General features: G+C 41.1%; 3 protein-coding genes and 1 long non-coding RNA gene across 4 annotated transcripts; 2 read left to right on the top strand and 2 right to left on the bottom strand.

The window, feature by feature from the left end:
• Positions 1-71: 71 nt before the first annotated feature.
• On the bottom strand, positions 72-7,328 carry LOC147133236 (E3 ubiquitin ligase RNF121-like). Its single transcript, XM_086013111.1, has 9 exons — positions 7,177-7,328; positions 5,988-6,025; positions 5,644-5,785; positions 4,670-4,824; positions 4,482-4,589; positions 3,879-3,999; positions 3,641-3,774; positions 1,353-1,454; positions 72-442 (listed from the first exon to the last, which is right to left on the bottom strand). The coding sequence occupies exons 1-9, from the start codon at positions 7,252-7,254 to the stop codon at positions 322-324; spliced, it is 999 nt and encodes a 332-aa protein (XP_085869237.1). The 5' UTR covers positions 7,255-7,328; the 3' UTR covers positions 72-321.
• A 1,137-nt stretch (positions 7,329-8,465) lies between these two features.
• LOC147133235 (ribonucleoside-diphosphate reductase large subunit-like) lies at positions 8,466-16,339 on the top strand. The gene is made up of 19 exons (XM_086012204.1): positions 8,466-8,610; positions 9,698-9,786; positions 9,864-10,041; positions 10,146-10,246; positions 10,674-10,733; positions 10,814-10,853; positions 10,936-11,098; positions 11,181-11,322; positions 11,404-11,487; positions 12,277-12,438; positions 12,514-12,593; positions 12,670-12,871; positions 13,277-13,426; positions 13,497-13,718; positions 13,987-14,063; positions 14,155-14,290; positions 14,713-14,808; positions 15,322-15,510; positions 15,582-16,339. The coding sequence occupies exons 1-19, from the start codon at positions 8,592-8,594 to the stop codon at positions 15,771-15,773; spliced, it is 2,382 nt and encodes a 793-aa protein (XP_085868330.1). The 5' UTR covers positions 8,466-8,591; the 3' UTR covers positions 15,774-16,339.
• A 319-nt stretch (positions 16,340-16,658) lies between these two features.
• On the bottom strand, positions 16,659-24,329 carry LOC147133234 (short transient receptor potential channel 2-like). Its single transcript, XM_086013349.1, has 13 exons — positions 24,135-24,329; positions 22,966-23,658; positions 21,924-22,124; positions 21,666-21,830; positions 21,421-21,595; positions 21,148-21,348; positions 20,916-21,078; positions 20,733-20,825; positions 19,623-19,815; positions 19,163-19,290; positions 19,001-19,070; positions 18,793-18,910; positions 16,659-18,175 (listed from the first exon to the last, which is right to left on the bottom strand). The coding sequence occupies exons 1-13, from the start codon at positions 24,147-24,149 to the stop codon at positions 17,412-17,414; spliced, it is 2,979 nt and encodes a 992-aa protein (XP_085869475.1). The 5' UTR covers positions 24,150-24,329; the 3' UTR covers positions 16,659-17,411.
• Positions 22,795-24,345, top strand: LOC147133233 (uncharacterized). Its single transcript, XR_015081927.1, has 2 exons — positions 22,795-23,194; positions 23,347-24,345. It is a non-coding gene; the product is annotated as an uncharacterized LOC147133233 (long non-coding RNA).
• The last annotated feature ends 351 nt before the right edge of the window (positions 24,346-24,696 follow it).

The raw sequence follows: 24,696 nt of genomic DNA, 5'->3' as shown, positions 1-24,696 counted from the left end.
TAAAAAAAAACAAAAAAATTAAAAAAGTAACCAAAACTTGTCTTCGTGAACATAAGTAAAAAGCAGCCAGCTAATGATTATGAACATCTTTACTGGGGCATTAGTTGCAAAAACAAATTAACGTGTGAAGACAATTCTGAGAATTGACAAATCGAGATTATGAATCAATTGAAACATTAGTACTGGTAATGCGCACCTAAAAATATATACAAAAAAAGTTCAGACACTTTTTGAATGGATGTTTTCAGTTCATTGCCAGGCTCCCAGTCATTTGAATCGGAGCATTTTCTTCTCCGTCTGTCCATTTCCCACACTTGCGGCTCATTCCAGACCGAGGACGTAGTTGATGCCTTGGACAAAGCCAATAATAACAGGCTGCCAGGCCACCAAGTAGCGAAGCCAGTCTAAAAGTTGTCCATACATGACGTGCGGCCTTTCCCAACTACAAAATATCACATTAAGGAAAAGAAGAAAAACAACTGTAAATATTTCATCTCTGTCTTGGAACTTGATACCTGTAAATGGTTTTTTTTTTTTTTTTTTTTTAAAGAGAAGAATTGCATAGGTGTACATAAAACCGCCAGTGAGTAATAATAAAAATATAAATATCGCATTAGCTCAAATAAACACCAAGTTTTCTGAGGAAAAGTCAAATGTTGGTGGCCCTAAAAATCACAATATACCAGTATAATTTATTATTAATGTATTTTTTTAAATAACCAATTTACTCCTAATAAACGCCTAATGTCACTGTGCAGTTAAGTACATAAACTGCCCTGTCCTTGCCATCATCATGAAATACAGTAAATAAACGTCTCAGTCTTAGTCGTCAACTAAATTGAATTAAAAAATAAATAAATAAATAACAATCCTTAAAAAGAAAAATAGGATTCAGACGTTTTCATAAAGTAGGTAGATGAGAGATATGTTTAAAAGGTTAATAAAAAAAATACATAAAAAAAAAAAAAAGCAACCTGTCCGACTCGTGTGGTTATCAGGAGTGTACAATCTGTGCCACAGAAAAGGAAGAGGAACTTTGTGTGCAGAGCTAAAAATGCCAACTGAGGTTTGGTAGCAAAGCTTCCTATAAGTGACAAGAAAATCCAACTCTGCAGTAAGCACAAGAATAGGTTGGTTAGATTGGTGCTCTATTATGTCAGGGGAAAATCCTACTTACACTTAAATCTTGAGATGCTGAGCACCAAATTTGGCTATAGGAAAGTACTCATGTGATAAATAGATTAGTCTCTACTCATTTTTGTGCACGATTATGTACAACGAATGCTGAATCCAACCAAAGGAAGAGCCACGAAGCCATTCAAGTAGAGTACATTTGACAAAAAAAAGGATACGGGTTACTGAACATCCTCTTCAAATCCACCTTCTCTTTGCAATATGGGCACATCTGCTTCTTTCCCACGATGCACCAACCTCTTATGCAGAACTCATGGAACCTGGTTGTGACGTTAAGGCAAATCAAACCCTGACAGGGGTTGGAATGGTTAACGTTTGTGACGAAAACAAACAAAAAGAGCTGCGCTTCAGTCAACAGTTGAACTAATAATCTGTGGTCAGGAAAAACTTTTCTGAATTACATCTGCACAAACAAAAGGTAAGATATAGTTTAGTTGTATGCAATATACAGAAGCTTAAATACACGTTGTGTGGTGTAGAGCTTTTGTATCATAGCCAATGTTTTCAAGTGCAGGTCCTTCCAAACCCATACAGTCTATGCCAATAACCTGTGATGACCCGATGAGTATGTGATGAGCGGAATACTAGAGTGCTTTCCTCATTGCGCAATTCCTGACAATCATAATCCAGTAATATCTTGTAAACGATATGAAACAATCTGACGGGGACCACACAGTTTCCAAAGACAGGAATGAGGAACACAATCTTATATGTCAGCTATAGATGACTGTTATTACTGGTGCAGGCGGTAAATTGTAGGGGAAGCGAGTTGATTCAAATAAAAATGAATTGATATAACAAAAGGTCAACTCATCCACGGAGCGTTTCCAGTTCATAACAATGACACGCTTTTGCTTTCACAGAAATTTGTGTACAATAAATCACCCGTTTATCGTGGGTGATACATTCCAAAGGTGAAAATCGGCACTTTAAGGAAAGCATAAAATATTTACATATAGTTTAACATCTTCTACATCCATTAAACCTATTGAATTGCACTTTAATCATATTTGAACACCCCCCCACCAAAAAAACACACACAAGCACAAAATAGAAAATACTACATAGTGTCTGTTAGACACGCATGTGCATGTGGCCTGGTGGGATGGTGTGTTACATTGCCAAATCCAGGTGTGAGTGTGCTCATCGTTTGTGTTTTACTGTTCTCCCAGCGTGCGATAACATCAAGACAATATGTTCAGGTTGAAGGGCTCACACCTACATGGCTCAATATCTGTAAAGGGGTTTCTCTGGGGTCCACCTTAGGCTCACAACTATTCTCATTCTCTCTTTTGTACTGGTCCCTTTGTCTGTGAAGCTCTCGCCAAGAACTATCCAGAAGCGTTTTCCAGGACCACCTTTCACAGATTCCGCTGACTATACTAACAATATAAAGGTGACACTTTCCTCTAGAGATTCTTATTGTACAGGCTATGGTAAGAAATTAAAAGTGTCTTGTGTCTGGCTTGATGATTCTCTTGTGAAACTCATGTCAATAACCTTTATTTAAAAAACCTGAGAAAGAAATTTGAAAAAAAAAAAAAATGATGTAAATAATTCTTGCACCTCCTTCAAAGCCAAAAAGGTCTGGTTTGTGCTATCAAATAGGGATGTACATGGAATATCTGTATATTTTTCCATTTATTTATGGTGAGTTCTATTATGCAATACTATCTGAAAAAAACAAACAGCCATATTATTGCCGCAATTTTGACAAAAATCGATATATATTTTCAAAAGCATGAAGAAATACAAAACCCTTGCTGTCACAATACAACAATTACTCAGTCACAAAAATAACTGAAAAAATTTACCAGCTGATAGTAACACAGATTTTAACAGATCAAAATAATCGGCCGATCATAATCAGTGCCCGATCGATCGGAGCATCCCTACTGTCTACAATTGATAATGGTGACCTTTTGTAGATGAATGACATTTCACGCCTCTATCTTGTCCAGGTGTATTTTGCGAAAGACATCACTGATCTCAAGGAGACCACCTGGTTAAATACATTGAAATCAGCAATATAGAAATACACCCTAGGCGTGTCATTATAGCATTTACGGGAATAAGCTTTTTCATGGTCTTTAAACACACGCGTCGGGATCCCATTTCATTCCGTACAGGAAGGTAAAACACGAGAGACTACTGACAGAACACAACCGCCAATCAGCGGCTGACGCGAGAGCAACGCTCTGATTGGCCTAATCAGTAGATACGGGTATTTTCGGGTACCTCAAAAAGACACCGCAAAATGTCGTTACCATTTACAAAAAAACAAAATATCGGGACCACGAAGTTGGCACCCATGATGGTGTTTTTCTGTACTCTAAAAACGATCCCTTAAAAAGAAACACGATAAAGCAGATGGATTTTTGTTCTCTTCTTTCAGTGCTAATAAACAGCTCTCACTTTCCGATGCAGATGTTAGAGTGAAGGATACACATGGTTGCAGGATAATCTGTATGTGTTCTCAATGATGCCCTCCTCACTGACATTAACAAGGATGGCTTGACCACATACAGCGCAGATATCATCGGACAAATGCTTGGTTGGCATTCCAGACGCGCTGTAATACTACAACAGGGAGGGACAAAACAGTGAACGTTATTTATTCTTTTTTTTTTTAATCAGCAGCAAGCATCACATCCGTGGAGCAACAAAGTCTGTCCGTTTCTTACCCCGACTGTTGACGCCATGAAGTCGGCACACATCTCTGCAAAGTCCCTTCCGAGGACACCGTAGTACAGTCCGTAAAATAGCAGGGACACGCCCAAGTCCATTGCATCTTCTGGCTTTATCCTGCATAGAGGGACCACAGTGTGATTATCTCTGTTTGATTAAACTACTCTAAACTCAACAGTAAGCCTCTTCCTGCTGTCGACTATAAACAGATAAAGCTAATCTGTGATGCTTTGATTTGCCCCTGTTGATCATGTAAATAATATTCGGTTTTAATGGAAACTAACAAGAATAAATAATTTTTTTTTTCAAAAATCAAATGACCTTGCCCATCTGTCCATTTTAAAAATTGAAATCAAATATAGCCTTTAAGCACAAAATATTTCCCAGTTCAAAACAAAACAAAAAAAAAAAGTTTTTTCAATATTTATATATTTAAAGAACAATCAAAATGGTGGCAAACAGCACTATGTACTGGCAAGCCAGATGCAAAACGTTGGACTGGGCCGGAAATGTCATTTTCTTTAACAATGCTATGCCAAAAGACTTTAAAAAAATAATAAATAAATAAAAATAAAAATTGAAAAAGGCCCATGACCTACCTGAAAATAAGATTGATACCAAAAAGAGTAAACATGACAACAGTGTAGCCAACTATCCCAATGGCATAGCTGATCTTGTAGAGGAGGAGGAACCATTTGTACACCAATCTGCAGCCGGCATGAAGACGACATTCTTTAGACACTTGACATTCGATTTTTGATCAGACTTGCCATGAATTGCATTTTACCTTGGTGTCGTGCAGGCCAGAGGCTTGCGAGTGGCACGGTAGCTAATATATGCTGTGATGACAGAGAAGATAAACCACGTGGTCAGGAATCTCCACCAGTGAAGTTTGGTAGTAAAGTAGAGAGGAACTACCCACATCTGAAACAGAGTCACCAGCTACAAGACAGCAGCATGATGACACACGTAAAACAGGGAGAAAACGTTACCAATGGACAAGCCTTTTACTTGAAATTACACACCACTGACAGGTGATTCTCAAAATATTGTAGAACGAAAGCGTTAATTGGCACAGCCACGGCACGACTCATTAGGTCATTAAAGTTAGGATTGTTGCATTGTTTTAAAGTGGAAGTCGACCCAAAAATGTTCTATGCGCCATCACTAGTCGAAACACAGCATTGTGATTACAATTGCGTTTGTGGAATATGAGTTAAGAATCAAAATCCACCCATTTTTATCCATCTCAGGGGGCGGCCATTTTGTCACTTGCTGTCGACTGAAAATGACATCACAGTTGCTTAGGTAACGACTAATCACAGCTCACCTTTCTGAAGCTGAGCCATGATTGGTCGTTACCTGAACTGCTGCTCGATTTTGAAAAAAATATTAATCACGATTATTTTGGTAATAATTGAAATCACCCCCTGGATTTTGCTGCTTAACTCATATTCCACAAACACAATTATAATTAGAATGTCGTGTTAAGACTAGTGGAGGAGCATAAAACATTTTATTGTAGAGAAAAATTTGGGCTTGACTTCAACTTTAACAATTTGACATCAGCAGACTGGTTTAGTGTGCCCCAAGCAACTTGTTGCCAGATAGTGAAACACTCAATGTCAACATTTGCTTATGACACCACATTACTTACAAATTCAAAATGACAGCTAGAGTACATAACAGTTCAATCAATTTTGTCTAGTCGTGGGAAACAAAGTAGTTATTTCGTCTTGACTGGTGGGAGTTGTTTCTTACGTTGTAAGACTTTGGGTGTCTCTGCTTCCACTGCACGAGGACGAGCTGGGCGATGACTAGTGTGACAATGAGGATCAGCACCATCTCTGCGTGCATGGCCTCATGGCCTTTGTGTTTGGCGTGCATCTTGGCATGCTCCACCCTGTTGGACAAACACGCAAAACGCAAACACAAATAAAACTTTGTTAATTGATTTTGACTAAGAAAAAATGTTTGCTTTTAAAATGGCACGAAAAACAGTTATTCATTCTGAGCCTCCACCTTGCGCAACATCTGAATGCAGTGACACAATTTATGACAGTTTTTATTTGGATTGAGGGACTTAGTTTTGACAAGAGACAAACCTCCACTTCTCCTCCGGTGAGAGCTTGGACACATCAAACTGTTGATGAGGAGAGACACAATTATCATTGTTGCAACTTAAGTGTGATGGAGCATTCTTAGGTACACATTTGAAAAGGAAAAAAAAAACACTGGGGACAAAGTCATCATTTTACAAGAATGAAGTTGTATATTTTTCAGTTTTGGCTAGCTTTCCCTGTTTATTGCAAACCCTGGCAGTTCACTACTTAACTTGATAACATTTCAAGATAGTCATTGAATTTGAACTGCTTGACAGTGGGGAGTTTATACTCACACATCAACATCAGATGAAAATTATATATGTACAGTTTTGCAGCAACCATATGCAGTGTTCAACGTTTTTTGCAAAGGGGCAAGTACTGTATTTGCGGTTTTGGACTATTCGCGGCAGGGTCTACATTTACTTTGGGATCACTGCTGGTATGTGCTTCCATCCACAATACGAGGGAACCAAATCAGTCAATGCAGCCATTAATTGCAATACCATACAATTTAAGACAGAGATGCCATATGAACGTAAAGTCTAAACATGACAATAGCGTTGTGCAGTCACAATGTAAAGGATTGACGGAGTATTTTTCCATCATGAAGGTCTGTCATTGCACACGTTACGAAAAGGGATTTCGTTTCCATGCAGTAATGTCTTACCTTTCAATGACTTACATGATATCAAACCCGACTTAATTTGACCCTTTTGAGTGTAACACATGGCCACGCCTTTATAGCATTAAAAAACAAAAACTTTGACCCCCAGCAACCACGTCAGCTGTATAGTTAAGTCACAAATTAGGCAGTGAGGCCATTGTATTCTACATTGTGTAAATCGAACAGTTTATAAATCAGAAATAACCCACTTGAATCAAACGACACAAAGATAGGAATCTGAGCCATCGAGTTGGCCTAGAAGCCGCACATTTGACTTGTGTTGTTGCTCGTTTCGCAAAATGATTTGTCGTCTGAAATCCAACCGGTTGAGATGAGGAAGACTATACAGAACATCACCTCTGTTAAGTAGCAAGCTTAACAGAGAGAACAAGTGCTGACGCTGGGCTATACCTGAGCGCAGAAGCTAACACGGCGTTTTACGTGTTAGCAACTAGCGCTCAGGGACTCAATCCACTCCACCTGCTTGTAGTGTCACGACTCGGCGTATAACACGTTAACACTCACCTGGATCGGTTCATCGTGATGCTCCAGTCCGTGGTCGTGCTCCACTCCATCCACCTCTACCTCAAACACCCCGGCCATCTTCAAAAGGCTACTTTATCTTTCGGGAGCCATTAGCAACTAGCAACATGTCATACGGCCATTTCCGGTTTTGTCTTTCCCGGTTTGGGTTTCAAAATAAAAGTTCCGCATTGACATTTGATTGTTTTCTCAAAAAAATGCACATTGTTGTCTGAAACTTCTTATTAGAATGTTGTGAAAGGTTTGGTTAACATTTTATGAGGCAAGGCAGTTTTATTTATGTTTATTTATGTGTATGAGCAAACCTGGATTTTAAAGCATTTATACTTGAGAGTGACATCATTTCTGTTGGCAGTGTATTCCATTTGCGTGCAGCATGACAGCTAAATGCAGCTTCACCCTGTTTACTTTGAACTCTGGACTCCAAGAATTGGCCCAATTCTGCAGATCTCAGAGCCCAACTGGGCTTATATTCAATCAGCATGTTTTGAGGCCCCACACCATTCCGTGATTTATAGACCAATGGCAGAATTTTAAAATCTCTTCTACAGCTGATTGGGAGCCAGTGTAGTCTACCTGGACTTATTATTAACTTACTTATTTTTGATCTCTTAAAATTTCACCAAATTTGCACTTATACAAAAACAGTAAATACGTTCCATATGTTTAAAATATATATATTGGGGGTAAATGGTAATAGATAAAGTACAATATAGGTGCATTTATATTATGAAATGAGTTCATGTGGAGTAGCATAATAATTCTGTAATAAACATGGACAAAATAGACATGACTATGACTATGACACAGAGATCATAAATGTACCCGTCACACTGAAGATGTCCATACATGATCTGATTCATCTTAAAGTAACAGACTGGCGGAAAAAAAAGATGTTCTTTGCATGCCTTTATGAAATTGCAAGCATGAATTCAAAGAGATTTATGGCATGATGGCAGTGTCATAGAAAACAATATTACTCTAAGTACGATTTTTGAAAACACTTCTTTATTCATTTTTTAAAAAGTTGTCACACACAGGCCCACCCATGGCTCCGCCCCTGCATCACTAAGGAATACAATAATTGTTTCAAGTCAAGACCTGTTGTTTTGTTTGAGTCTTCCCGCCAGAGTCAGACCGGAAAAGCAAAGTGGAAGTTATAAACGGCCCCAGTGGATAATAGCGATTGGTCGAAATGACAACTAGAGTCTCATCTGATTGGTCGAGCGGCCGACACAATGCGGTCTTACTGGTCTGCAGCTGGTTGGCGCGCTCATCGTCAGATTTAACTGTCGACCGATCGTTGCTGCAGTGTAAATAAAAACGGATAACTTTAGCCATTTTCAAGGTTACTGAGAAGACAAAAGTAATAAGCGCTGCCCGACGAAACTGTCAACATGCATGTGATCAAACGAGGTACAGTGGCTTTTTTATTTTTATTTTTGGTTTGTAAATGCAATGATGCATGGGGATGCGCAGTTCTGTTTTTTTTTGTTTGTTTTTTTGAACTCCAAACAATGTATCGATAATACTGTATCTTAAATGAGTTGAAACGTTGTTTTTGAAAATAAAAGAAATGTTTTCGATGTACGTGTGATGTAAAATGAGCTGTGTTTTTGCACAGACAAGCCAAACAAAGGCTTCGTTTATGAACAAAGCAAAATTGTATTGCACTCTATACGCATTTGCTTGATTTTTTAAAGTAAAATCGCGGATAAATGCAAGGCGGTAAGGATAGTTCACAGTGTGTGATGGCGCGAAGTGGCTTTTGTCATTGTGGCTGGTTTGACAGGTGATTGTTGCCGCACCCTCTAAAGAATTTTGAGCAAGGACTTAAATAAAATATAAGAGTCATTATAGAAATGAAGGGCAATTTAGACACAAACTTTTTTGAAAAATAACAGGTTTTTTTTGGTTTGATAATTCAATATTAATTGTCCAGTTCAACCATCAACTGGACACTTTTTATGAAATATTTCACGTCATATAATATTTTGCTATGTTTGGTGCAACACTGTTACAGATATTCACTCGTCTTATAAACGTATTCAAAACATATGGCACAATAAGTCTTTTACAATTAAATAAAGTTTGATTTTAGTATTGCTATAATTACAGTAAGAGTTTACAAATCAGTGCTAATGTTAGAGTTTTTGGTCAAGAATACATACTGGCTGTGTTCGCTGCAATGCTAAATGGACAAGAACAAGCTTAAATCTATACTTAAAAAAAATAATACAAATATGCGTTTTAATACTGTTGCATTGGTTACATTGAAGAAAATGTGAAAAAATGAAGAATGAGTTAAAACATTTTTAGTTGGTCATATTTGATATACCGGTATGTTTGCCATTAAGAGTGGAACAACAGAGAGAGAAAAATGATATTCTAGTATCGCTCATATTACTACAGCCACAGTATCCTCCAATTCTTGAGTGACCCATATGTTGTAAATCATGTACTGGGGAATAAACTTGCCTTGTTTTGTTTTTTTTCCCCCCAGATGGACGTCAAGAGGCAGTTAGCTTTGATAAAATCACATCTCGTATCCAGAAGCTTTGCTATGGCCTCAATTCTGACTTTGTGGACCCTGTAAGTTCAGGTTATTGACCTAAAAAGTAAGTACCATATGTTCTATTTGTTTGAACTCCTACTCCCTGTGTCTGCAGACTGGGATTACAATGAAGGTCATCCAGGGTTTGTACAACGGCGTGAGCACTGTGGAGCTTGACACTCTGGCGGCAGAGACCGCCGCCACCCTGACTACCAAACATCCCGACTACGCCATCCTGGCAGCACGGATTGCAGTGTCCAACTTGCACAAGGAGACCAAGAAAGTCTTCAGTGGTAAATTGGACACGGGTGCACAGAATGATGTGGTCGGTCAGTAGAATAGGCAGCAATCGTGAAGACGAGCCGAAACGTGTAACCTTGAATTTTTTGGTTTGAAGATGTGATGGAGGACCTGTACGCCTACATCAACCCAGTCAACAAGTGTCACCTCCCAATGATCTCCAAAGAGACACTTGACATTGTGCTGGAAAACAAGGCTGTAAGTTACTTCTGGTAATAAATCAAGTTGTAAATTGTATGAGAATGAAAAAGGTTTTGAGGGAATATAAATGTGAACAGCGGGCCACCGCTATACGTGGGCGCTAGTGTCGGGGCTGGCCCGCAAATTGTGTTAATCGACGTATAATTGATGCCCAATATAAATACATTTTGTGAAACTTATACATAGACATGATCTTTAGTCTTAAATTATGGCTATTGTAATAAAATTGCAGTTCACCCTTTAAAAGTCTTTTTTTTTTTTTTTTTTTTACATTAAATATTTATATTCCCTAAGGATTTATCGTCTTAATTCTATGACTTCATTTTTTATTCTTGTATTAGTATTTCCTTTACCTCTTCAGCGAGACCTTAATACTGTAAATTTGTGATTAAAAACTTGATTTATTATTTTTTTTATTTTGCAGCGTCTCAACTCCGCCATCATTTACGACAGAGACTTTTCGTACAACTTCTTCGGTTTCAAGGTGACTTCACTGGTTCATCACAAGAAATATTTCAAATCAAATTTTGGAGCCCACATCTAATTTTCCTCTTTTGTCCGTAGACTCTTGAGCGATCGTACTTGTTGAAAATAAACGGCAAAGGTGAGCACCGTTTTTTGTTTTTTTTTTTAAGTCATACTCTGGGTTATTTGTTTTTTGTAAGAACAAAGTTATGTTTGTGTAGTTGCCGAGAGACCCCAGCACATGCTCATGAGAGTGGCAGTGGGCATTCACAAAGTAGATATCGATGCCGCCATTGAGACTTACAACCTACTGTCAGAGAAATGGTTCACGCATGCCTCCCCGACTCTATTCAACGCTGGTACCAACAAGCCACAACTGTCCAGGTAAGGACAACCGTGATCAAGGCAGCAACCCAAATGTTGCTTATAGTGAATTGAATTTACTCTGTATTTTATTTTTTTACAGCTGCTTCCTGCTAGCAATGAAGGATGACAGCATCAATGGTATTTATGACACATTGAAGCATTGTGCCCTCATCTCTAAATCCGCGGGCGGCATAGGACTGGCCGTCAGCTGCATCAGAGCTACTGGAAGTTACATTGCTGGGGTGAGGGTTTTGTTTCCTAAATAAACAGTAAAGGTATGTATCATATCATTCTCGTCATTTAAGAAAATACCATCATTTCAGACGAATGGCACTTCTAATGGGCTGGTTCCTATGCTGCGTGTTTACAACAACACAGCCCGCTATGTTGACCAAGGAGGCAACAAGGTCAGGACTGCCATCTTTGAACATCGAATCTCGATCATAAAACCTTCATTCACTGTACTATCTGTGTTTTAAATAATTTACTTACATAAATGCCATGCGTCAAAATACAAAACACTATTATGGAAATAATCATTTAATACTCACTTAAGGAGGAAATCAACCCAAACCAATTTTTTTAAAGAATATGTTCTATGCAGGCCCACTAATTGAAACAGGGCATTCTGATTAATATTGTGTTTGTGGAATATGAGTTAAGCAGCAAAATCTACCTGTTTTTAGCCATCTCTGGGGTGGCCATTTAGTCATTTCTGTCGACTGAAAATGACATCAAAGTTGCTCAGGGCTCAGATAACGACCAATCATGGCTCAGATTCAGAAAACAGGTGAGCTGTTATTGGTCGTTACCTGAGCTTCGAGTAGTTGCGTTGTCATTCAGTCGACAGAAGTGACAAAATGGCCTCTCCCCCACAGATGGCTGAAAACAGGTAGATTAACTCTTATTCCACAAATGTAATATTTATAAGAATGTTGTTGTTGTTTCAACTAGTGGGCCAAATGCAATATTTATAAGAATGCTTTGTTTCAACTAGTGGGCTTGCATAGAACATATTCTTGAAAAAAAATGTTGGTTGACTTCCGCTTTAAAGGAAGTATTATGAGATAGTAAGCTTACTGATATAATGCATTTTGATCTTATTCCAAATTGTAAAACCTCAAAGTACAACTTAAGCGATTAACTATTAATTGTTTATAGAAAAGAAAAAAAAAGATCTCCCTTTCCTTTTACAGAGACCCGGGGCGTTCGCCATCTACTTAGAGCCGTGGCATTTTGATGTGTTTGACTTTCTGGAGTTAAAGAAGAACACAGGTAAAGAGGAGCAGAGGGCCCGAGACCTTTTCTTCGCAATGTGGATCCCAGACCTCTTCATGAAACGAGTAGAAAGCAATCAGGTTCGTGAAAGAAATCTTCCCCAAATTATTATTCATTTGCTTTCAAATGTTAGTGACCTAATCTTGCTCTTTTAGGACTGGTCCCTCATGTGCCCCGATGAGTGTCCCGGATTGGATGAGTGCTGGGGAGAAGAGTTTGAGGAGCTCTACACAAGGTGGGGGAAGAGTTCAAGTTATCAACAACTCATTCCGTGGCACCAACCTACTCAGTCAATCCTGTCCGTTCCTCAGATACGAGAAGGAGGGGCGGTCTAAGCGTGTGGTGAAGGCTCAGCAGGTGTGGTACGCCATCATTGAGTCCCAGACTGAAACCGGCACTCCGTACATGCTGTACAAGGACGCCTGCAACGGGAAGAGCAACCAGCAGAACCTGGGGACCATCAAATCGAGCAATCTGTGCACCGAGATTGTAGAATACACCAGTAAAGATGAGGTATAATGGGTAATTTCTTTTTTTTTTTTTTTAATGGATAAATCTTGCTTGTAATGGGATGTGAGCAGCCTCCAGCGCATCCATGTAGTCCAATAATGACTCGAGTACATGGCCAGATTTTGGATTCACCACCCTTGATTTAGTAACTCATATAAAAATACAAAAAAAAATATAACTAAGGTACGGCAAAAGTTGCCAAGCGTGTTGTGATCATAGTGTAGTACAATACATATGTTTATATTTTGGTTGAAATTCAGAATATAGGTAATTGTAGGGGGTATCTTTTTTTTTTTTTTTTTTTTTTTTTCACGACTTGCAGCAGGGCTCAGTCGCTATGAATGCAATGATGCGATATACGTGCCTAACCTTGTTTTTAACACGAGCTCCCCCCCCGTTCCAACACAGGTTGCCGTGTGTAACCTGGCTTCTATCGCCCTCAACATGTACGTCACCACAGAGAAGACCTATGACTTCAAAAGGCTTGCATCCGTCACCAAAGTCATCGTGAAGAACCTGAACAAGATCATTGACATCAACTACTACCCTGTGCCCGAGGTAGACCCGCATTCTCAATCAAGCGTATGATTCTTGCGTGTAGTACTCAACCCTCTGTTCCACTCCATAGGCTGAGCGCTCTAACAAACGTCACCGGCCAATAGGAATTGGCGTTCAAGGCCTGGCCGACGCCTTCATCCTGATGCGTTACCCTTTTGAAAGCCAGGAGGCCCAGTTGCTCAACATCCAAATATTTGAGACCATCTACTATGCCGCTTTGGAGGCCAGCTGTGAGCTAGCGGCTGAGTTTGGGCCTTACGAAACCTACGCTGGTTCTCCTGTCAGCAAGGGGGTGAGCTGCTTTTATAATGTCTCACAACCATCTGACCTGATATTCATTTTTTTTAGGCCAAGTCCAACATTTGGCAGAATAAAATTCAGATAACCGGTTAATCGGACGATTTATTTAAAAAAAACCGTAATGAATTAGTTTGGTCCCATAATACATACGACAATAAAAGTATAAATTACAGGCAGAACTTGTGTCTGTTTTGTAAAACTTTGTCCTTTAGTATTTGTTTAACTTTACAACAGAGTTGTTTTTGTTTTTTGCTCCGCAGATCCTTCAGTATGACATGTGGGGGAGAACCCCGACTGATTTGTGGGACTGGAAAACGTTGAAGGAGAAAATATCCAAGTAAATAGTCCTGATAACAAAACATGTTTTTGTGACTCATCACAGTCTGTGGACTGACTCAGCTGCTCTTCCTTGCCCGTGTGTCATTCAGGCACGGCGTTAGGAACAGTCTGCTCTTGGCCCCCATGCCCACAGCCTCCACTGCCCAGATCCTCGGGAACAACGAGTCTATCGAGGCCTACACCAGCAACATCTACACCCGCAGGGTGCTTTCAGGAGAGTTTCAGGTTAGCACTACCTACTATTCATGGTTCAAAATACATGAATTCATTTACTTGCAGATTTAATTTTTTTTTTTAAACCTATCATCTGTGATTCTCTGAAAAACTCAAATATGCTGTTTTTATGCTCATTCCAAAGTAGTAAAAGTGCTATTTTGGCGCTGGCATTGTCGCCATGTAACTGTTGAAATGAGTTGTGGCTCTTTATTTAGACAAAGGTAGTACTTGCCGCCACCTTGTGGCATCTTGTTGCCAAGAAACTATGTTGAACTAAGTTGAGGGGCTTCAGTAACGCTATGCTTTTTAAAAAAAAAAAATTTATCCTTACTAATTTTAGTATCTTACTGTCTCTCTTTAGCCTGGCCAATCACATGCACTACTGACTAATGTAAACCCTGGTTGCAATGCTGTGCGTGTCTCTCCGGCAGATTGTCAATCCTCACCTGCTGAAGGACCTCACAGAGAGAGGACTGTGGAGTGATGACACAAAGAACCAACTGATTGCTCAGACTGGCTCCATCCAGGTTGCGCTCACATTTGTTTACGACCAATTAGGACGTATCTTTCCTCGTACCCATCCTGTAGTTAAAGCGGAAGTCAACGCAAACATATTTTTTTCAAGAATATATTCTATGCAAGCCCACTAGTTGAAACAGAGCATTCTGATGAATATTGCGTTTGTGGTATAAGTGTTAATCTACTCGTTTTTAGCCATTTCTCGAGGCGGCCATTTTGTCTTCTGCCGACAACAACCAATTTGTCAACAACCAATCACGTCTCAGATTCAGAGAACAGATCAGCCGTGATTGGTCGTTGTGAGCAGTTGTGATGTCATTTTCAGTCGACAGAAGACAAAATGGCCGCCCCCAGAGATGGCTAAAAACGAGTGTATTTTGCTGCTTGACTTATATTCCACGAACGCAAAATTAATCAGAATGCCGTGTTTCAACTAGTGGACCTGCTGGGAACATAATCTTTGAAAAAATATGTTTGGGTTGACTTCCGCTTTAAATATGGCATTCATTTGTTTTAAACAGGCCATCGAGGAAATCCCAGCTGATCTGAAGCAGTTGTATAAAACGGTGTGGGAGATCTCTCAGAAGACTGTCCTGAAAATGGCAGCGGACCGGGGCGCCTACATTGACCAGAGCCAGTCACTGAACATCCACATTGCTGAGCCCAACTACGGAAAACTGAGCAGCATGCACTTCTACGGCTGGAAGTTGGTGAGTCACAGCTCAGAGAACGCGTCCGCTAATCACGTCCCGTAAGCTAAACTTCTCGTTTTGGAACGCAGGGTCTTAAAACTGGCATGTACTACCTGAGGACGAAGCCGGCAGCCAACCCCATCCAGTTCACCCTCAACAAAGAGAAGCTAAATTTGGTTCAGAAGACGAAAGGTTCAGAGGAGGAGAGCAAAGAGCGCAACATTGCCGCCATGGTGTGCTCGCTAGCCAATAAAGACGAGTGTCTTATGTGTGGCTCCTAAATGAATCACTACATGAATGTGCGAAATTCCTTTTTTTTTTTTTTTTGCTTTGGATTTGTAAATATGATGTAGTTAAGTTTTGGTTTTGTAATTCCATGTGGTCACTAAGCTTTGAAGTTATTTAATATTGACAAGGATTTTCAATTATGTTGTACAGTGTATGGTATGGAACAATAGGATGCAAATAATATACACCTTGTGGTGTTTTTTTTTTTTTTTTTTTTAAAGCAATGTACTCTACATAAATGGAAGAGTTGTATTTTAAATGCACCTAATATCACTATTTTCACACAAATTATATGATCACATAAATTGTTTTCGGACACTTCATTAGGTACTTCTGCACAATCTAATGATAGCCGGGTACAGAACCTTTAAATATATTTACAAGGATAATACTACTCAGTTCTGATTGTTAGGGATGTATAATTCAGTGTTTGAAACCAGTAATCATTTTTTATGTGATTACATACAGTAATAATGGATTATGTAACGGCATGCAGTAATTCAATTTTAAGCTATCACAGATATGAAAAAAGTTGTATTTCAACTGTGACAACAGACAAATAAACATTAAATGAACCATTTAATTGCAGTCATCTGGTTGCTATAGTTACTGTACACCAGGAGCTTCCCGACACGACTAGACAGGGCGAAGCAAGATCCAAACAACACCGACATGTTTTCCGGCGGAGGGGTTTGGATGCGATGTGCCGTGGGGACATGCTCCAGGTGATGAATTAACGGACGCCGTCTCATGGGAGCAGAACGTGCGAAGCAAGCTGAGACTTGCACTGTTACACTGTGGCGTTAGGGGTATGTCTGCTGCACAAACACTTGTGCCCTTGTTCATGAAATGAGGACAGTATGATTTTTATTTTTCATTGTTTCAGTTTAATAGTCTTGAAAAGCGTCAATGATAACGCATCGTATACAGCACTTTTCCAGAGGTCATGGAACGCAAAGTGAAACATCAAGCTTATGTCACTTTCCTCAGCTGAATTATTGTACTAACACCAATGTTTGTTCATGTTTACCATGGTAACTGATCCATTCGGGATGTAAAAGCAGGTAATTCGGGACCTGAGGGAATAATTGAGGGGTTGGATTTGACGGATTGAATTTAGAAGAAGCCAAACACTTTCGATTAGGAGAATGATTGTGCGTTGGGCCCTCGCAAACAAAAAAAACCAACAACCTAATATTGTACTTTACAAAACCATTTACTAATGACGTTATTAAATAGAATGTAAAGATTTATACAGGTTTTGCCACATTTTTTGCTCCAGTTCCGTGGACATGTGCTGCTCTTTCCAGTGTGCACACCTTGGCCACCTGGGGGCAGTAAGGAGTCGGTCATAATTCTTTAGTAAACTGCAGTAATTTGTCGTTTTTCGCAGAGGATAAATGTATGCCTGTGAGTATCGTTCTGTCTACATGTGTTGCTCCACTGTTTGTGTTCAAATATCCATCTGTTCATTACTAACATTGCGACACGGGCACTATTTGCCTCTCTATGTTCTTTTGATTTGATTATTAGCATTAAGCTATTGTATATGAGTTTTAGGACTGAAATGGAATGCTTTTAAATGCGAATGAATGAACAAGTGCCAAATGTCAGCCTACAAAACAAACATCTTATTCAACTACTGTCTTGCCGTCCGTCTCATCAATGGACGCCTCCCCATCTTCGGAACCAAACCCCGTGTCCCCGGAGCTGCTGCTATCAGATGGTGACGGCATTGTTGTCGGCGGACTCACAGGATTTTTATCTTCGTCACATCCTTTGCGGATATTTGGCTCAAACTGTCGCCCTATCATCCATCGGGCCATGACTTTCTTTTCTTGTAGCTCTATATATTCTAATGTGTTAACCATATTCTCTGTGTCAGCCTCCTTATTGATTCCTTTTTTATCGCCTTTGGGGATGTCAGAAAGTACGGCCGTTGCTTCTTCTGCATTTAAATGTGCCCCTGCAGCGATCTCCTCTGTGCTGTCACTTCTGTTCGCCTCTCGCTGCTCTTTTTCCAGCTGAACTCTCCCCTCCTCCATCTTCACCACATCACCGTGCGACGGCGGCCTTGACCTCGCCTCTTCACATTCGCCCTCGCGATGCACGTCAGACTCCTTTTCATCCGCTTGGCCTTTTGTTTTATCCTCCTCTTCCGCTCCGTGATGAACCATTATGTCACGTGGCGGCGTTTTCTCATCCAGCTGGCAGTTAAAGCCCCTGAAATTGTTTTTGGCGCCGAAGATGTATTTGCCTAGGAAAGATGAGCCGCCCTTGGACAGCGCGTCGGCCGCGGGGCGGGCGTCATCGACCAAATGCTGATGGACCGCTTTCAGGTCGTTGTGCATCCTCAGGATGGATTTGCTCAGCTCGGTGATGCGATTACCGATATCTGATGGGAAAACGTTGCGGGAACGCATTTGAATGGTGTTTCATTTTGTGACTTTTCTATTGCTTTTTATTGTTTAATTTCAGTGACTTTAACGAGGGGACATTTTCTTCATTTGTATTTTGGATTTGAAATTTGTCTTTTATGACATTTGACAACATTTCTGAAATACCACGTATATCTGCACAACATGCAGGCAATGAGTACACCCCAATAGATTTGTGGGATCTTGAGTTTCGTTCACAATTAACATTTGAAATACGATACAGAAAATACTCCCATAAATGTGGGGCAATTCAAATGTGTACGGACGAAACATTTTCTGACAAATTCAGGGGATGGAAAGGAAACACCAGTGGAGCAAAGCTGCATTTTTAGATTTAAAAAAGAATGTAATTCGCACAAAAAAAAAAAAATATTTTCACAAAAAGTTTTCTTTTCAAAGGGGGTGCACTCAATGATTAGTACAGTAAATAAGATCAAAACTGCAGCATACAAATAAAAAATATCAATAATATTGCGAAGCAGCATGCACTTTTTAACTGAAAGGTTTGCTTTTTCTTTGCCTTTACTATTAGTAAGATACGGTCTATGGACTGACAACCGTACGCATGTGTTACCTTTCCTCTTGGTCTCTTCAAACTCCCTCCGAGCCGATTCGATGTATCGCTGCACCAGAGCTCTGATCACCTGCTGACGGTACGGAACCTGGCTGTCCTCTGAACCCTTTTGGTTGGACTTCACACAACACCACAAATAAGTGTTTACAATCATATGCGTAAATATCTTCATCTTATTATTCTTTTGTTCTGTCACGCTAAATCTTACCGAAGAAGCTATTGGCGGGTATTTCGCAGGATTGCAGTTAACGCAGCAACAGATACGCCTAATGACGCCCCTGATAGAGGATTCCAAATAAACATATTGAAACATGAAAAAAAAAAAAAAAAAAAGGTGAACTTCCTTTGCAGGGTTTGTTTGGACGCTCACCTTAAAATATAAAAGAAAGCTTTCGGTGAGGGGATGATGTTGAATGGGACGGGCATGGTGAGACCCTCTCTGAAGTAACTGAGATACAGCTTGGACCTGGCAAACTTCCACTCCACGTCTGCATCGTCCTGCAATGACATGCTGACATAAGAGTGTTGCTACTTTGGATTGGAATCTATCCGTCCACATTCGTTAGCACTCGATCTCATTAAGGAGTCCATAGCTCAGTTTAGGTGAGAGGCGGAGTATACACAATTTATTGGTTGCCAGCCAATCTCAGTCCGCATCATGACAATTAATCATTCACACTCACCTTCACATCAATGGATAATTTAAGAGTCTTCAATGAAGCTAACACAAATGTTTTTGGAATGTGGAGGTAAGCTGAAGCGCCTGAGCCAAAATAAAACAGAAGGACATGTACTGCACATGCAATTCGGCAGAAAGTGCGTCCTTTTACCTCAATTTTCTGAAAGGAGTTGGTGATCATAGCAATGAGCATGTTGAGTAAGACAATGACAATGACAAGCGTGAAGATGCCGTACAGAATCCGTCCAACAAATTCAGCCAGGACAAACTGTGGCATGTCCACGTAGTCCTGGTTGGCCACACCGAACATGGTCCAGAAAAGAAAGTGAAAGGTCTCATTAAACCTGCAATGAAGAACCCAAATGAAGATTACAGAGAAGCAAGTCTGAGAACAATCAAATGTTTGTCTCAGCTCAATCAAATATATTTTCTAAAATATTGGACAAAAATCGGAACGCAATGATGTCGAAAATTATGACAGCATTGAAAAATGATAGCACTTAGAGGTGCGTTTCAGTGCGCAATTACACTTGGGAACTATTTGAAAAAAAAATCTGTTGAATTAGATTTTTATGCTGATTAAAACTAAATTTGGCATGCTGATTCCAAAATTGCCTTTTTTTAAATTTATTTTTTTTACGAGCATGTCAAAACAAATTTTTCCGTAGCTTACCAGCAAAATTCCACTGATTAGCTGTATTTCGTAAGACTTGCCATGTTACTAGGTTTGGACTCATCTACAGTTACATGGCAACTTGTTTGTGCAGTCACAATTGAGACAGTGTGGTGAGAGGTGTGTGCAGCTCCCAGTAAGTCATTACTATCAATATCTGTAAGCAGAAAGCTAGCATAGTAGGAATTAAGAGGATTAGTTAGCGCTGGCTTTTCTCTTAACCTTGTAACCATGGACATATCGTTATACTTTGTATTTTATTTTATGCTGGCTGTTTTGTTTTTTTTTTCGTTTATTGACATACACATTTATTTCAGTTTAAAAAAAAACAAAAAAAAAACGAGGATCCTACAGCTGAAAGACTTGATGTGATGAACCGAGATCAGTTTTGCATTCCGCACCCAAAAATGTGTTAAAAAACAGCCGTCAGACCTAACTCAACAAAAATTGTGTTATTAAGCGCAATCGTAGTTCAGCACAAAATTCACTCGGCCAATTTCTAGATTAAAAAAAACAAAACAATATGTAACAAAGTTGTTCATGACACTAAAGTCAAAGTACAAACCTAGTGACGCTGACACTCCTCACCTGCCAAGATGTGGAGAGATGACATAAGGCACGTAGACATTGTTGATACCACACAGGAAAGCCGTTCCGATGATCATCAATATGAACATGAATCTAAAAGCCACACGGACAACGACGAAGACACAAACATGACGACGAGCGAGTTACTGACGGTAAAGGCGGGCGAATAATGCGTGCCATCACCTCATCATGTCGTCAATCATCTTGCCGATGGAGATCTGGAGCGTTCCCAGGGACTCGTGCGCCGGCAGAATGTAGGCGAGCCTCGTGAAGCTCATCATGCTCGTAACCGCGAACAGAACTTCCGCAATCAGCTGGGGGTCCTCCTGATGCCAGTCATCACGCACTGCCGCGCACAAACGAGCATATTAACAACAGTAACTTTGCCACGCGTGGCGCATTGTTGTTTTCCTACCCGTCTGGGTGAAGTAGACACACTCCTCCGAGCCATTACTGTCAAGACAGAGGAAATGACCCTTGAGCATGATGAGCAGGCGTAAGGCGAAGGAGGCCAAGTACATGCTGAGCACCATCATGTCCAAGCAGTTCCACCAGTCCAGGAAGTAACTCCTCAGGCCCTCGATCCACACTTCCTTGCACTCAAACCAGAAGAAACCTGACGAGACAACGCACCTCTCGGCTCAAGCGCGGGTTGAGCGGCACGACGGCGATGAGAGCGCGCACCCACCGACAACCCAAACCATGTGGAAGGAGCTGTGCAGGATGTTCTGCTGCCTCGCCGCAAACTTGTCCCGATACATCTCCATGGTGATGGATTCACCGAGTAACGTGATGAGGAACCACAGATAGGAGGCGGAGTGAAGGAGGAACTTGATTACAGGGGTCCTGACGATTTTCCCCACCTGGAGCAGAGAATCAATCTTTGAATGAGCACAGCTAGCAACTAAAAATAGAGACGGGATTTTTGTTTACCTTTGACTTTGGCGCAATCCAGTAGGCGAGGCAGAGGAGGGGCGTTGTGAAAAAGATCCCGACAGAGACAAAGAGCTTCCAAGCAGTCCTGCTACCTCTCCAACCCGACAGGTTGCCACACCAGATTGAAGACAAAACTTGTTGACAGATGGGGTGGGCGACAAACTGTACAAAAGCACCGCCACGTACGCGGAAAGGAGGAACGTGTGTGAGTGCGGGGGCGAGTCTTCCCCATCTCATCACGACATCTTCGGTCACCTGCTTCTGGTTGTAGTTGACGGCGAGGCGGAGTCTCGACAGGTTTGGTATGCCCTCCTCGAAGGCCTGCTCGTCCAATGCGTCCTGGCTCTCGTCTCCGCAGCTGTTGAGAATGGTGGTCACCTCACTCTGGTTGCGACACATACCCAGCAACTCCACGGCAAACTCTTGACAAAGCTCCTCCAGGCCCAGGTACTGAGGCTGCATGGGAAACGGAGGGCAGGAATACATTAAAGTCACAAGTGAGCTGGAGTCTATCCTGGCTGGCTTTGGGCGAAAAACAGGGTACACACGGGGCTGGGGTGTAACATAACAGTACATCAAAAATCAGGTTCCAGTATGTTCCTTGGTTTGAAGTTCACAAATGCATCTATGACTGTGTTAAGAATTACTGTAACCTCTTCAGCTTACTTACAGTATAAAAGAGGTCCCTTGCTAGGCTTTTTCCAAACTAAATGAAATCAGACTCCTTTCGAGTAGGCCGCACGGCAGGAAGAAAGGAGGCCTCACATACGTAGCTAGCTGATTAGTCTCAAATCCCCTCGATAAAACTGCCGATATCAACGATTGCGCGGCAAACTGAAGGGGTCATTCACAGGACACAACTAAGAAAGGTCTGTTCAGTGGCTATAGAGAAGGATTGAAGATGCATTAACTTTACTTTAAAAGCAACACCAAAAAAGTCTTCACAATAATCTGTTCTATGCTTATCTAAATTTGATAGTCTGAATAATAATTGTGTTTGTGGAATAGGAATTAAGCAGTAAAATTCCCCCGTTTTTATCCGTCTCAGGGGGCGGCCATTTTGTCACTCGCTGTTGACTGAAAATGACATCGCAGTTGCTCAGGTAACAGCCAATCACGACTCGGCTTCAGAAAACAGGCGAGCCGCGATTATCCGAGCGACTGCGATGTCATTTTCAGTCGACGGCGAGTGACAAAATGGCAGGACTCAAGTTGGGCTCAGACCTGTGAGGTTCTAACCGCTGGTCTGTCATGCTGCTTAGAGGCAAGAATCGACACGGGGAAAACAAGCTCCGACCTTGAACTCTGGCTCGTTCCGAGAGAGTTTGCGGAGCTCTCTGCTGAGAGTGAAGGCGCTGAGCATGGCGTCGTCGGAAGTGATGGAGAGGTAGGCGCGGCTGGCGATGCCGCGGTAGGTGTTGATGCGGGACAAGGAGAACTTGAGCAGGTCGTACTGACGCCCGTTGCGGCATTCCAGACAGGCGCAGGAGATCTTGTGCGGCCACGGGATGACGTGGCCCTTTTGGGTGAGCATGGTGACGATGTCATAAAGATCTTTCTGGCACGCCAAGGTCAACGGGGTCACGCCGGGGGCAAACTGCGAGTTGTCAATGGAGTGGTCGAAGATGGCTTGAGAAAAGGAGCGCACGTCCATCTTGTTCCCTTTCTCCTGATCCAGGCGGTCCAGCAGGAGCTTGACCACTCGCGGCTGGTTGGTGTCCACAGCAACGAGCAGGGCCTCGTGAATCTGTCGGAAGTCGAACTTGACCCCGTGTAGGAGGGCATCCATGATGCAGTCACTTCCCAGGCGGATGGACAGGTTGAGGGCCTCCCTCCAAAGGCGATCTTCAGAGTCGTCCAGCTGGCGGATGATGCCATCGCCCGTTTTGAGCAGGCTGCAAACCAGCTCGATTTTTCCTTCCTGGATGGCGCCGATGAGCTCTGGAGGGAACTGCATTTTCTTGTTCATAATTTCGCGCCATTGATCTGGCTGACAGACAGTACAGCTACATTACTACTGCTTTCGGGGGTTCACTCGTGCATTTTTAGCATACGAAAGGCGGATAGAATAAATGAAAATATCTATCATGCGATTAATTTGCAGTACTGCTCGTTCTCATTTGGGGCACAATTGTGCTGAAGCTTATCTTTAGCTGATTTTGGTCGAGAAGAGACGGACACCCTGGACTGATTGCCAGCTAGCCAAGACACAATCGTACAGAGTAGACCTTTCAACTCCCATAGACGTCGCTTTGCTCTGCTCCACCAAAGCTTTTAATTTTGGTTAATCATTTAAAATTACAAACAACATAAGACAATGTCTTCTTTTTTTTTTTTTTTTTAGCCAATTTACACCACAAATTGTAATTGTTTTTTAAAGAGTGGGAGAAAGCCCAAGACCCTTAAACCCATTGAAAACGTAAGAAAATATTCTTACACGTCTACTGAATAAATAGGACTACTCACTGTGAGGTTTTGCATCCTTGATACAGACACACAAAAAAACAAACAAATTTGGAGCAATGATCCTCTTGTACACAATCAAAACAGATGGAGGATACAGACTAGCGAAGCAAGCACTTTGGCGCTCTGTGATCAAGTGAAACTCTCTGTAATGAACCTACATTTCCATCAGCTCCCCAAGGGGATCCAGCCAATTAAATGTAACCTGCTCCAAGTGTTTCTGCTTAAACTGTTGCCTCCTCCATTGAAAACAGAGCCTGGGTATCAATTAGGGTGATTGTTACTCTACCGGCGACAGATGTCATCCTTCCCTGAGGAATTGGAGGCAGTTCAGAGGAGTGCAAAAACGAGGCAGACACATTTATAAAGATCGTTGGGGCGCGCCTGCACTGCTCCTAAAATTGGAATTTAAAACATGTCAAAAGCACATCGTTTTCTTTGCTTAAAGACTGCTAAAAGACATAAGCGTGATTATAGAGCATGTGAGACAAATAAGTTTCATTTACACATCCCAATTTCAGTTTCCTTTATCAAGCGGTTGTGTTTTGCAATGAAATAATAACAC

Source organism: Filicampus tigris, chromosome 17 (genome assembly GCF_054856515.1).
Source record: "Filicampus tigris isolate MCC_2025a chromosome 17, RoL_Ftig_1.0, whole genome shotgun sequence".
Lineage (NCBI taxonomy): Eukaryota > Metazoa > Chordata > Actinopteri > Syngnathiformes > Syngnathidae > Filicampus > Filicampus tigris.
This window is presented reverse-complemented; position numbering and strand designations above follow the sequence as displayed.

What these genes read in the sequence shown, in the direction of transcription:
- LOC147133236 (XM_086013111.1), bottom strand. Translation starts at nt 7,254, where the DNA reads ATGGCCGGGGTGTTTGAGGTAGAGGTGGATGGAGTGGAGCACGACCAC. An exon ending in GGTATCAATCTTATTTTCAG is followed by an intron (nt 4,000 to 4,481) that starts GTAGGTCATGGG and finishes CCCTCTATGCAG; the next exon opens with GATAAAGCCAGAAGATGCAA. An exon ending in TCATGGCGTCAACAGTCGGG is followed by an intron (nt 3,775 to 3,878) that starts GTAAGAAACGGA and finishes TCCCTGTTGTAG; the next exon opens with TATTACAGCGCGTCTGGAAT.
- LOC147133235 (XM_086012204.1), top strand. An exon ending in AACAAGCCACAACTGTCCAG is followed by an intron (nt 11,099 to 11,180) that starts GTAAGGACAACC and finishes ATTTTTTTACAG; the next exon opens with CTGCTTCCTGCTAGCAATGA. An exon ending in ACTTCTACGGCTGGAAGTTG is followed by an intron (nt 15,511 to 15,581) that starts GTGAGTCACAGC and finishes TTTGGAACGCAG; the next exon opens with GGTCTTAAAACTGGCATGTA.
- LOC147133234 (XM_086013349.1), bottom strand. An exon ending in TGTCTACTTCACCCAGACGG is followed by an intron (nt 21,079 to 21,147) that starts GTAGGAAAACAA and finishes TGTGCGCGGCAG; the next exon opens with TGCGTGATGACTGGCATCAG. An exon ending in ATCTCTCCACATCTTGGCAG is followed by an intron (nt 19,816 to 20,732) that starts GTGAGGAGTGTC and finishes TCTTCATTGCAG; the next exon opens with GTTTAATGAGACCTTTCACT.